Source organism: Puma concolor, chromosome D1 (genome assembly GCF_028749965.1).
Source record: "Puma concolor isolate L17-30 chromosome D1, mPumCon1.1.hap2, whole genome shotgun sequence".
Taxonomy (NCBI): domain Eukaryota; kingdom Metazoa; phylum Chordata; class Mammalia; order Carnivora; family Felidae; genus Puma; species Puma concolor.
In genome coordinates this window covers 28,642,526-28,656,706 of record NC_141676.1, presented here as the reverse complement: position 1 = coordinate 28,656,706, position 14,181 = coordinate 28,642,526, and the positions used below count along the sequence as shown (strand labels likewise).

Genomic DNA, 14,181 nt, shown 5'->3' with positions numbered 1-14,181 from the left:
CAAATGCATATAGATAAGTGAGCATACACATTTCCATGAGATTCAATATTCCATATCTGTAAAATTATTGAAATTGGAATTCACTCATTTTCAAACATAGTCTAAATTATTGCCTTTTCAGAAAACAGTTTTACTAATCAATTCCACATCAAAAATATATTCTGTAGAAACAGATTCACAAATGCATAAAAACATATGCCCTTGCTCATTGTGCAGTTGTTTGTAAGAGCAATCCAGTTATGCTTTGCCAGTAGGAGATTGGACAAAGAGCCATCCAGATAATGTAATACTATGTACTTTTTAAAAAGAGACTCATTCATTCTTTCAGTAAAATATTTTGAGTGCCTACAGTTTGCAAATACAGTTCTAAGTACTAGGAATATAACAGTGAAAAATGATCAAAAATCCCTGCCCTCATATCTTTTATAGTGGCAGGGGGGATATATGTAATAAATAGGTATTCAAGTTTTAGTTAGGAAAAAATAAGTTCTAAAAAATAGAGTTGCAGAACAACATGTATAGTAGGATTTCCTTCCCATTACAGAATGAGAGTTATTAATACGTAGTATATACCTCGAGGGAAAATATGAAAGAATATATACCATGCTGTTAATCTTGTTTATCTCTAAAGCAAGAGATTATAGATTCTTATACTTTATAAGCCATCTGACATGTTTACTGTTTAAATTTTTTCTATGTTTAAACTTTTTGAAATAGTGTGTTGTTTATATTCAGGAAAAAGAGTGAAGGTTTTAAAATACAATTTAAATTCTTAATCGAATAAGCCTCTTGTCCATATTTAAGCATATATCTAGCCATATTAGTCATTTATTTTTAAGATTTCCATTGAGACTTTTGGTCTAGTGTTCTTGGAAAAAGTATTCGCAGCTCAAATATTCCATGAAATAAATATACCTATAAACTCTTTTCTTTTTATAGGAGTTTGCTGTTGATCCAGAGAAAATACAGCTGTATTCTTTGTATCATTCACTCCATCATTACAAATATCATGTTTATCTGATATGTAAAGATGAGGTAATTTTTTTCACTTATTTAAAAATGAAAATTTTTTTCTGAACTTTTAAGGATTCCATACCTATCGTGGTTTTTTAATGTTTTAAAGAAAACTGTTGAAAAATATGTCCCTCTATTGTCCTGTAAATAATGTTATTCTGAGTATCTCTGTTATGTGTTGTGCTCATATTAATCTGAGGCTCTTAGGGAAGCTGTAAGTGGTAATGTTTTTAAGCTATTATGCTTACTTACCTTGCCATAATAAATGGTACTTTATTTCATTTTCTTCTCCCATAATACAGAATGATCCTGCTTTAATTCACTTCAGGCACTGCTTTGACATCCTGCTGTCTTCCTTATCACTAGAATGGCCTTATCCCACTTAACTGCAGAGAAAGGGGTTTTTGTGCCTTGGCAGGAAGAAATGATAGTTAAAATTTAATTGTAACTTTTAAGTATCATAATTAAGGTTGCTCAGAAATTATATATGACCATACTACCACTTTGTAGGTGGGATAATAAAGTTCAATCTCCTCAAAGGTTTAATGGTTCTAGACAGTAGTATCTTTTTTGACCAGCACTACCAGTTTTTTAATAAAGAGTTAAGTTGGCCCAAGGCTATACTTGATGTGTTTGATGATAATGCGCTGGAAAGATGGTCGTGCAATATATGTTGACTATTTTTACAATGCTCTGAAATGTAGAATTGACCCCAAAATTGGCCACTTAAATTTAACACAACTGGAAGCAATTGAGAAAGTTTGAGCCATTTTTTTCTAGCTTCCTCCTTGCCCTTCTGGAACTAAAAATGATAGGATTAGACTTCACCTGAATTTATGTGACATAATCATTCTCCATGGATGGAATTTGTTTTTTAAAGCAGTATTTGTAGGTGGATTCATAAATCCTTTTCATTCGAGATCTAGAAACAGTGAGCTCTTATTAAGAGCTAATAAAGGGATAAGTATAAGCTAATGTGGCAATTCTCTTTATTTTAGATTTCTTCTGTGCAGAAAAGAAATGAAGACTTAGGACAGGAAGAAATTGTTCAACTTTGTATGAAAAATGTAAAATGGGTAGAAGACCTGTTTGAAAAATTTGGAGAACTTCTAAATCATGTACAGCAGAAATGTTCCTAACATTTCCACAAAAATTCCGTGTATTTTATAGCACTAATGAACTGGCAGAGGCGGGTGGTCGAAGGGGGTGCAGAGCCTCAGATAATTGAATGTCAGGCAGTGGTCTCCTGCGGGCACACCTGCTTTGACCATAGAACTTGCATCATGACCTCTGCTGAAGGACAGCGGTGCTGCCCAGGAAGTCAGTCCTTTGGAAATGGACCTAAAACCCTACCACGTTTTTATCCTAATGAATGACTTTTCTATTTTGTAAACCATTGGGTAACTGAGTTTTATTTTCAGAAATGTTTTTTGACAAATGATGAAGCATGCACTAAATATAATTTTTCTTTATGGCTAGAGAAATAACACTTACGTAACTTGATTATTTTTTCCTGACTCTGACTAAATACCAGAATGAAAGAGAGGTGGCACAGAAAGCATATGTTTATATTCATGTCTGGCCACAAAATGGAAAGTATTGTACATTATGTAAACAGATCTGGTGTGATGTGACATTTTGTATGAGAATATCCTCAATTTAAAATATGAAATTCAGAAACTGCATTCTGCTTTACGAACTCCTTTTACTCTTAACATGTTCAGGAAACTGGATGTGGAATTGGTGCAATTCTAGGACTGCTTTTTGTGTCAAATTATATTGTAATGAGAAAAACAATGACATACTATTTTCCCTATCTCGAAGAATATTTTCGTTTATACTGTTTTTCCTTTGGAAAAATTTTCAATTGTACATTTTATTTCACTAATAGTTGTATTTTTCACAAGGAAAATGTTGTGGTTATAATTAAGTTTGATGTATCTGTACTACACTTTCCATTATTTTCAGTAAATCTTATTTAGTTATATATGGAATTTCTATTGTGAATTCTATCTTGAGGTAACCATTTTTGTTTATACAGATTTGCTTCAGTGTTATCCACAATATGCATTCAGTACTAGAATTAGTTTAGCTTTATAAATGGAGTTGTGTTAGACACTGCAGTAATTTTCTAATTCATGAAAGTAAATTTCTTACTAAACTAGTACTTGATAAACTGATTTGTCAAATCAAAATTCACCACGTTATACGTTTGGAAGAATGAAATTTATGATTAGGCTACATGCAGTGTTAAACACAGCTTACCTAACTCTTAGAACTGCAAGTGGTAGAACTCTCCTTTGGTGCCTTTCCAACCTTTATACATGCTGTTGTAGCTTTCTTTAGTTTGATAGCTAGTGTTTCAAGTAGTATAGCTGAGACAGTGAATGTATTAGGTTCAACATGACCTTTTGTTTTATTTGTGTTTGCCAACAGGATGCCTTATTTGTTTGAGAAAAAGATTTACTAGTGTCCTTCTAAATGATCTCCTTTTTTAGGATTCTAAAGAAGTTGTTAATCATCATACTTTTTGTTTATTTTACCACCGTTTAGTGCCTTAAGCCCTATCAAGAAAGCAGTGTTACTGCTCAATGCCCAAATAAGACATGCTTATGTGGACATTGCTGTTGTCTTGATTTTGAGTTAACAGGCCAACTTCTTATACTTAAAACCTTGCTAAATTGGCAAAGAATTAAAGATAACATGTGACTTGATTTGAGAGTAAAACATTGTAGCATTGGGTAGAAAATGAGTGAGTTAAGCTTACATATTTATTTTTGATGGTTATCTTATTAAAAGCAATAATTCTTAATCCAACAATCCTTGTACCTGCCATTAGATGAGATAATAATAGAAGTTTCTCTCAAGGGTTAAATGTTCCACTTCTGAAAATTTCTAAAAAGACCTGTTTAAACAGTTGATTTTGAAAACAAAAGTAACCTATTAGATTCATTTTGCCTAACTCAAATGAGAGACTTACCAGTGAGAGCATCATAAAATTAATTTCACCAGGTGGAGAAGAGTAGGAAGCAGCCATATTTCTTTCTGATATTGACTCTGGACAGAATCGGTTTCTTTCGTTTCCAAAGTGCAGAGTAGATAACTACATCTCCTAATGTAGTGTTCTAAGTACATAAGTACATGTCTTTCCTCCCTCAGTTTAACTTTCCTGAATCATTGATGGTTGAAATGCCATCATGCATTTAGGTAACACTTGAAGTACATGTTTGAAATCACGAGCCACATTTCCTTGTTAAGGCCCATGGAAAACAGGTACATTTCCTTAAAGTTAATCTTATGTTTCCTATAGAAAATAACCCATTTCCTCTTCAACTGCAGTTGTCCTCAAAATGTTTGCAGTTGTATTCATTTTAGTAAAACAAGTGTTTTCATAATGTCAGAGGCCAAGTCTGTGATAACTGCCTGCAGGAGACCCAGTTGTTTGGCACTGTCTTCTCTCATTTGATCATTAATATAGGCAAGGGCCTCAAACTCGGGCCTTCGCAAAAAGTGGGACTATTATTATGATAACCATTCATGAGTCCTTTCTTTGTATGAAGTTGAATAAATACCTAGCTGATTAGCATTCACATTCCTTGCCACGGAGTTTGAAATTTGTAGTATAGAAATAATTTTAGGTTGTAGATAGAATTAAAGAGGTAAAGCACACATTGCCACAACCCAATGATAAACATTTTTAAGAAAGATTGGATTTTCCTTCCTGCAGATATATCTGGAAATAATATAAAAAATCAGTTTGTGTTGGTGTTTATTTGTAGTTCAGACTGGTGGTTGTAGAAGGAGCTTCCTTGTTCCCATTTTCATAATAATCCAGTTTCCACTTATTTGATCTCTAATGAAGTCACAAACTTATGATGATGTGAATTTATCATAGTAAGTCAACAATACAAACTGTCCACTCTTCTTTTACACTATCAAATAGAAAACATTGGTGAGGTGCAAAAATCTTAATTTAAAACAGGAGACGTTCAGATTATCTTTAAGTTTCTAAATTTCTTTAAGTTTCTAAAACTTGAAAATGATAGGTGACTCATACATTATTACTGGTTTCAAAGCTTTCCTCACATTTTTTAAAGTCTCACTTTCCTTTTAATATATATATTTATTTTTGTTGAAACAGCTGTTTTCCAATCTATGATTTTGAAGATACACCAATAAAAACCCAATGTAGGAGCAGGGTTATTAAATCAGCTTTGGGTCCCAAAAGTTGCTTCAGATGTGCAAGTTGTGAATTTTATTGTATTTGTAGAATACAGTTTTTGTTTTGAACTACAGTTTCATCTGCTTCTCAAAAATGATTTTCAAACAGAGTGAACTGTCCCGGGATAACTGCTTCTACCCATGTCAATTGCATTTGACACGTAACTGCACAAATGAACAATGTACACTATTGGTTGTGCATTAACTTACATGTACAACTTTTGGCATCTATGTTCACAAATGCATGTTTTCGAAAATCACCTTTATTTATAAGTGACAATGATTGAAGTTAAGGATACAAAGAAACCTGCATTTGTAGCCCAGAGTTTTAAGTGGTCCATAACACAATGTATGGAAATGTGAAAGACAATTTTGTATATTTGTTTGTTACTAACTCAGATCATTAAAATGAAAACAATTTTTTAAACAACAAAATCAGAATGTTTTGAGGGTTTGTTTTTTTTTTTTAAGAATTGAAAACTGAGGTATTCTATTATCTAAAAGCATCATCATGTTATAGATTCTTCACACAACACCTATTTTGTAAAGTCCTATTGTAAAGTTATTAGGTACAAATCTATATTAACTATTGAATATGTAAAAACGAGTTTATCCTGATTCATCAATTTTCAGAGTAATAATATCCTGCCTTTACCTTCATATGCTATTTTAAAACATTAAGTATTCCAAGTAAATACATGCTCAGCATATTTGCTGTGTTTTAAAATAGTTTTTTCGAAGAATCTTTACACCCAACGTGGGGCTCAAACTCACGACCTGATATCGAGAGTTGCATGCTCTACCGACTGAGCCAGCCAGACACCCCAATTAATTTTGATTGTAAAAGCACATTTCAATCCTTGACTTATTTTACATTATTCAAAACCAAATCTTCAATCAATGATCTCTATCAAAAATTGTTTTAAAATTTTGTAACGTCCCTGTTTTATTCTCCATTGGTTGCTAAAATTGTGTTAATTTTCAGAAATAGTCATTATTCAAATATCGTAGAAAATAGTCATTAAAATTATATTGCAAACCTAAATGATAACACTTCTACACTGCTTTATTAATGTCTTGTTACTTTCTGGTTCTTTTTATTAGTGTTTTTTTTTATTTTTTATTTATTTTTTTAATGTTCTTTTAATTTTTTTAAGTTTATTTTAAGAGAGACAAAGACAGTGCGAATGGGGGAAGGGCATAAAGAGAGGGAGAGAGAATCTCAAGCAGGCTCCCAGCTGCCAGTGCAGAGCCCAATGTGGGGCTTAACCCACAAAACCGTGAGATTATGACCTGAGCTGAAACCAAGAGTCAGACTGAGCCATAGGTGCCCCTAAGGTTTTCTTTTCTAACGTTTATTTTAGAGAGAGAGAGCATGAGCAGAGGAGGGGCAGGGAGAGAGGGAGACACAGAATCCAAAACAAGCTCCAGCCTCTGAGCTGTCAGCACAGAGCCTGACGTGGGACTCGAACTCAGGAACTTTGAGATACGATCTGAGCCAAAGTCAGACACTTAACCAACTAACCAACTGAGCCATCCAGGTGCCCCATTAGTGTTTTTTAAAATGAATTTTGTATCTCAGAGGAGCTCTCTAAAATCAATTATTTAACCTGACTTTCTCAAGAAATACGTGTAAGAGGAGACTTGTTTTCCATATGGAAATGTTTTTATTACCAGAAAAATAATAAAGTTACATACTTATTGTATGAAAAAAAGTCACAAAATATGAAAATGTAAAGAAAAAGGTATAAACCACTCTCAATATTAAGTCTTAACATCAGCCCAGAACATGCTTTCAATTCCCAATTTGGGATGGGTCACAAAATTAGGTATTAGCAATTAGCCCTTTTCTGTGGTGTGACTTTAAGTAAATTCTTAGATTTCAGAGATACTTGTGTTTAAATGAAAATGAAAAGGCACATTCCAAAGGGAAATAGAAACTATCTGGATTATTGTTCATTTTAGGTTATATGTATATATATATATATATCTGTTCAGTTAACATGAATAATTTAGAGCTGACCGGTTTCAAATAAAAGGAAGATAGAATTACCTAGTAGTCTGTTGTTAAACCTTACCTATTTTGTGATGTTAATCAGGAGTCCAGAAATTGCTTTGCAAGAATCACTTCTGTTTTACATATAATTTACCTGTAACACACTGAGAGATGTTTTCACCCGTAGCAAATACAGATTTTCTTTTAATTTAGCTCCTTACAATATTTAGAATAAGGCAACAATGAAAATCATTTAAGACCTAGAATAAAAAATAATGGACATGGTAGAAATTTTTCTTAAATTGTAGCAAGAAGGAACTTTTTCTTCCTTGTCCTTCCTCTCTTCACAATGTTTCTGTGTCTTTTCATTGCTTTTAACCCAGACTCTTATAAAGTTAAAAGCACTTTATGAAATGAAATGTTTCCTCCTTTTTTTCCCCATTTGTGGCCCAGGCTTAAGGAACATCTTTAAATTCCTCAAATGTGTGTTTTTTCTTGCCTCTAGTAGTTCTTGTTCCCTCTGCTGAACTAGTCTTCCTTCATCTTTTAATTCTTCAGGTTTCACTTTAATATCACTTCTTTTGGATCAGATTAGGTTTTAACCCTCTGGCCCAGATAATGTGCCCTGTGATTCCTGTAATGTAGCATTTACCACACTTTGTTATGGTTACTTGACTGGTGCTCTTTACTGTGATATGATAGGACCTATGTGTGTTTTGCTCATCATTGCACTCCCAGCATCTGGTGCAATATCTGGTCTCATTAAATATTTAATGAATAACTGGATATATGAAAGAAAAGTTACATGGAACATTAAAAGGTAAAAACAGGAAAGTATTCACTGCATTTTGCAATAAAGGCATTAATGACTTTAGTGAGCAATGTGCAACTGCAGCGTCAGAAGAAAGCGACAATACCAAGAGTTTGTACAATAGAATATTGGTATTTTATGAAAAAGTGCAATGTAGTGGCCATTATTTTTTACATTTTGTCCTCATCTGCAGAGACAGCCCAGGGACCCTGATTTCACATTCCTCTCTTTTGGGCTTGAGACTCCAGCTGGAATAATTAGAGAACAAAGTTCCAGTAAAAGTGAATGAATGTTTCTGTTAGAAGTACTCATTGTGAGCAAAATACTCGAGAGGGAGTGTTTATCTACTTGGGGAGCATCCTGCAAAGCTTCATGGAAGCAGTAATGATTAAGCCAGGTCTCAAAGGTTGGGAGAAATTTTACACAAACCTGGATGAAGAAAAAGGCATAATACTTTGTTTTCAGGAAAATGGTTTCTACTTGCCACTAAACTAGCTCTGTCCTCAGACATGTTATGTGAAGCCTAGTCTGTGTCTATTTTCTCATCCTGAAAGTGAGGTAAGAAACAAAGTCTTCTAAAACTATTAATGTTCTTTGATTCTATAGAGACTGGAACGTTGGGAGAAATGCAGAGTTGTTCAACAGTAGCACCAAAGAGATAGAGCAGAACAGGAAGAATGACTTTACCACATTATTCCCAAGCTTTCACTAACTTGCAAGACTTAGATTAAAATCATTAAGCAGGTATTTTATACACACACCCCCCCCTGGCAGTGCTTAGTTTACCTTGTGACAGTAGTATAAGATTAGAAACATCTGCTCTCACCAGTCACTTGTGAAGTACTTAAGGTCATATCTACATCATCTTCACCTTTCTCGCTCCAACAGCACGAAGTATTTTACACAATAGGCTCTTAATAGGTATGTGTTGAATAGATGGGTGATTTATACATGAGTGTTCATTTGGACAGTGTTTTCAAGCTGGCCTGTAAGTAGCTCAAAATGCCATTAGTATGGTGCCTGACTGGCTCAGTCAGGGGAGCATGTGACTCTTAGTCTCAGGGTTGTAAATTCAAGCCTCACATTGGGTGTAGAGATTTCCTAAAAATAAAATCTTAGGGGAGCCTGGGTGGCTCAGTCCGTTAAGTGTCCGACTTCAGCTCAGGTCATGATCTCACGATTCATGAGTTCAAGCCTCTCATTGGGCTCTCCGCTCTCAACACAGAGCCTGCTTCAGATCCTCTGTCTTCCTCTCACTCTTTCTGCCCCTCCCCCACTCACTCTGTCTCAAAAATAAAATAAAACAGTAAAAATTTTTAAAATTTTTTTTTCAACGTTTATTTATTTTTGGGACAGAGAGAGACAGAGCATGAACGGGGGAGGGGCAGAGAGAGAGGGAGACACAGAATCGGAAACAGGTTCCAGGCTCCGAGCCATCAGCCCAGAGCCCGACGCGGGGCTCGAACTCACGGAGCGCGAGATCGTGACCTGGCTGAAGTCGGACGCTTAACCGACTGCGCCACCCAGGCGCCCCGACAGTAAAAATTTTTTAAGTAATAAAGTCTTTTTAAAAATGCCATTAATGTCAGTGGTCCATTACCTGCTTTCTCTATCTTTAAAAGAAAACCTCTCATCACTGTGCTTCTCAACAGACCAAAGTCCATTCTCTTAATTTTTCTATTTAATTTCCATTTAATCTATGGAAGTGAATGAGCTATCATCAGAGAGCAGCTGTCTTTAAGCAGTGAAGCAAGAGAATTAAAAACACTAGCAACAACTTAGCCAAAAGAACTTGGCTTTCTAATGTATTTTTTAAATTAACCTTGTTTACATACTCTTTTCATCAATGACTTAAAAACTGTTAATGGGCCAATCAGTAAAAGTCTTTTCAATGCCAGTCCTCCATTGAGTTTATTAGAAGATAACGTTATTTGATTTAAGTAGAAGTCAGGAAGTTAAGGTTTTTTACAAATGCATTAATGTTATCACAGGAGTTTGCAAACAATTCACTATCAAAAAGATTATGTATTAAAGCACCATTCACAAAGCATTGCAAAGCAAAAATTTGTCGTTTTAAAGAATGCCCACACTCATGAGCAAATACTGTGCGATCCAAATGAGAAACACGAGAAGTCATCACTGACTGGTAGCTGAGCACCACTATATTAGCTTTCTTGGGCTGCTATCACAAAATACCACAGACTTAGGTAGTTTAAACAACAGAGACTTATATTCTTACAATCCCAGATGCTGTCAGTCCAGATCAAGGTCCAGCAGTTGAGTTGATGGTGAGGGCTCTCTTCCTAGCTTGTAGATAACTACTTTCTTGCTGTGTCCTCATATGACAGAGAGACTCTCTGGTGTCTTCTAAGGGCACTAACCCCAACATGAGCACCCCAAATTTACAACCTCCTATAACTCTAATTGCCTTTCAAAGGCTTCACTTCCAAGTACCACCACATTGAGGGTCAGGGCTTCAACATATGAATTGGGGGCAAGGAACAAAAACGTTCAGTCCATGACAATAACTGAGGTGTCAGTTATGACAGAAAAGCTGAAGCCTGCCCTGCAAATAGCACTGACTGGCTTAAAATGATCTCTGGTCTGGGGTGCCTGGGTGGCTCAGTTGGTTAAGCATCAGACTTAACCATGATCTCACAGTTTGTGAGTTCGAGCCCCACATTGGGTTCTGCTGTGACAGTGCGGAGCCTGCTTGGGATTCTCTCTCTTCCTATCTCTCTGCCCCTCCCCTGCTCACTCTCTGTCTCTCTCAAAATAAACAAACTTAAAAAAATTATGTTTAAAAAAATATCTCTGGTCTATCCAGAAGCAAGAACATAGTTTATATATAACTCTTCTACCATAGAGAAGTGACCACAGTAAAACTCTCTTAGCATAGAGGTCAAAGCCTTGCCACTTTGAACTTCACATAGGCAAAAACAGGCTATCAGTTCCTTCCTAAATAAACCCTCCTTTCCCAATTTCTCTCTTCCCCAATTTTCACACCTTTTCTTGAATAAATGTTTCTTCACCTTTTATTTATACCTAGGACCTTTTAATGTTTTTTTTTTTACCCTATTTTTTTTTTTTTTGAGAGAGAGAGAGCATGAGTGGAGGAGTCGCAGAGGGAGAGAGAGAATCTCAAGAAGGCTCCACGCTCAGTGCAGAGCCAGACTCAGGGCTCAGTCCCACAACCCTGGGATCATGACCTGAGCCAAAATCAAGAGTCTGATGCTAAACTGAGCCACCCAGGTGCCCCAAATGTTTTTTTTTAAAGAATTTATTTTTAAGTAATCTCAACATGGGGCTTAAATCTACAACCCCAAGATCAAGAGTTGCATGCTCCACTGACTGAGCCAGCCAGGCAACTCAAATTGGTTGTTTTTTGAAAATAACTTTTACCAGTTTACTGGTTAATGGGTCAATGGAACTCCTCACACTATCATGCCAGATGTCAATCTCCAGCTGTTAAAAACTTTAAGTGTATGATTTTATGCAAAAAATTCAATGGTCTATACCATGAGTTTTATACCATGTTTGCATGTGATAAAAATAATAATTAAATGTAATTAAAATAATAGGGAGCACCTAGCTGTGTCAATCCATTGAGCATGCAACTCTTGATTTCAGTTTTCTGGGTTTCAGCACTATGTTGGGTGCAGAGATTGCTAAAAATAAAATATTTTAAAAATTTTATAAATATATATATACACATATAATTTTATATATAATTTATATATATATATAGCTTAAGCAATAAAAATAATTTTTAAAATTCAGGGGTTTTTTGGTAAACTTTTAAAAAATATTTTTTTAATGTTTATTTTCTTTATTTGTGAGACAGAGATAGAGCGTGAGCAGGGGAAGGGCAGAGAGAGAGAGGGAGACAGAATCCCAAGCAGGCTCCAGGCTCTGAGCTGTCAGCACAGAGCCCGACATGGGACTTGAACTCATGAACCATGAGATCATGACCTGAGCCCGAAGTTGGACGCTTAACTGACTGAGCCACACAGGCACCCCAGATTAGTTTTTTAAAGGTATTATTATAGGTATGAAATATTAGGGAATACATTTCTCTTTTACCTTTTGTTGTCCCTTGGTCCTTTTTTTCATGTTCCATTTTTTTCTTTTTCTTATTATATGTAACATTTATAAATATTAACCTTAATAGGAGCAAGGTCTGTTTTTTTCTAAATCAGAGAGCAGCAAAACTTCCTTCAATTGGGAATTAAACATTACTCCAAATACGCATGTTGGCATGATTAGGTTTTTATTATATATTGAGATTATAGGAAAGTGATTTACTAACTATATTGTATCCAGTTCTTTAAATAAAAGAAAGTTTTGTCATTGGATTTAGGACTGCTTGTTCTGAACTTTGAAGTCACAATCTGACATCCCACTCAATGTTTATCTTGGTAAGTATGCCATTATGGTCCATGCCCTAAGTGCTCTGTGTGTATGTATTTTGTTAAAGAAAGTAGATGATTAGCTTAGTGGATGTAATTTACTATTAATTCACTGTCTATAAAGACATTAGCTCCCAAGCCCCATTCTTTGTAAACAATATTATTTTTTGGCTAACTGGAAAACAATATTTATAATTCATTACCTAGTTTATAAAGTACCCATTCCGTACAAGGTGCTCTGCTTTTGAGATTTACACCACAATAAAAATTAGGATGAAGATAAGCTAAGATTTATTAACTAGTAGTGAAAACAGAAATTATTTCTTCTTGATACTTGGGCCAGTCATCCTGGGTCCTTTTATTTTTTATTTTTTATTTTTGAGGAATTTTCTTCTGTAATCTCTACACCCAACATGGGGCTGGAGCTCACAACACTGACACTGATTTCAAGAGTTGTGAGCTCTACCAACTGAACCAGCCAGGCACCCCAGTCCTGGGCCCTTTTATTTATTTTTATATTTTTTTAATGTTTATTTATTTTTGAGGGAGAGAGAGCACACGAGCAGGGAAGGGGCAGCAAGAGAAGGGGACAGAAGATCTGAAGCAGTCTCCATGCTGACAGCAGAGAGCCCATCTTAAGGCTCAAACTCACAAACCATAAGATCATGACCTGAGCCAAAGTTGGACGCTTAACCAACTGAGCCACCCAAGAGCCCCTTGGGCACTTTGAAAAATTAGGAGTGGGGGCACCCGAGTAGCTCAGTCAGTTAAGCATCCAAATCTTGATCTCAGCTCAGGGTTCTTTTTTAAATATATATATATTTTGTATTTTTAGAGAGAGAGAGTGAGCAGGGAAGGGGGTAGAGAGAAAGAGAGAGAATCTTAAGCAGTCTCCACCTCAGTGTGGAGTCTGATGCAGGGCTCAATCCCAACCCCCGAGATTATGACTTGAGCCAAAATCAAGAGTGGAATGCTCAACCAACTGAACCACCCAGGTGCCCCTCACCTTAGGTCTTGATCTCAGGTTCATGAGTTCAAGCCCCCTCATTGGGCTCCACACTGGATATGGAGCCTACTTACTTACTTAATTAATTAAAAAATAAAAATTGGGGATACATAATACGACAGGAAGAAGAAAGGTTTGTTAAGCATATACTATGTGTTAAACAATTAGCTTAATAAACATAACACTTTAATAATGTTTGGGAATATCTCAATTTCTCCTTTATTTTTTAAAGAACAGTTTTGCTAGATAGAGAAGTCTTGGTTGAGTCTTTTTCTTTCAGCACTTTAGAATATGTCTTCTTTCTGCACTTCATGATTTTTGATGAGAAGTTAATCAAATTGAGCATCCCATGTATGCAATGAGACATTTTTCTCTTGCTATTTTTAAGAGTCTCCTTGTCTTTTGACAGCTTATGTTTGGATTTCTTTGACTTTATCCTACTTAGAAGTTGTTAAACTTTTCAATGTGTTGATTCAGATTTTATCAAATTTAGGAAGTTTTTTTGGTCTTTAGTTCTTGAAATATTCTTTCTAGCCCTTTCTATCTCTACTCTTTTCATGGCAGTCTCATTATGGGTATGTTCACACACTTGATGGTGTACCACGTGTCTCTGAGGTGCTCATTTTCTTCCAGTCTTTTCTTTCTCTTTGTGAGACCCAATAATTTCAACTAATCTATCCTGAACTGTGCTGATTCTCTCTTCTGCCAGCTCAAATATGCTGTT

At 35.4% G+C, this 14,181-nt stretch overlaps 1 protein-coding gene across 3 annotated transcripts in view; it reads left to right on the top strand.

The window, feature by feature from the left end:
* Positions 1-5,670, top strand: part of QSER1 (glutamine and serine rich 1) — an 82,422-nt gene extending 76,752 nt beyond the window's left edge. For all 3 annotated transcript variants that reach the window (XM_086677729.1, XM_086677732.1, XM_086677731.1), the window contains 2 exons: positions 940-1,035; positions 2,013-5,670. In XM_086677729.1, the coding sequence (XP_086533855.1) occupies positions 940-1,035; positions 2,013-2,153 (237 nt within the window). In that variant the 3' untranslated portion in view covers positions 2,154-5,670. The remainder of the gene's footprint in view (positions 1-939; positions 1,036-2,012) is intronic.
* The last annotated feature ends 8,511 nt before the right edge of the window (positions 5,671-14,181 follow it).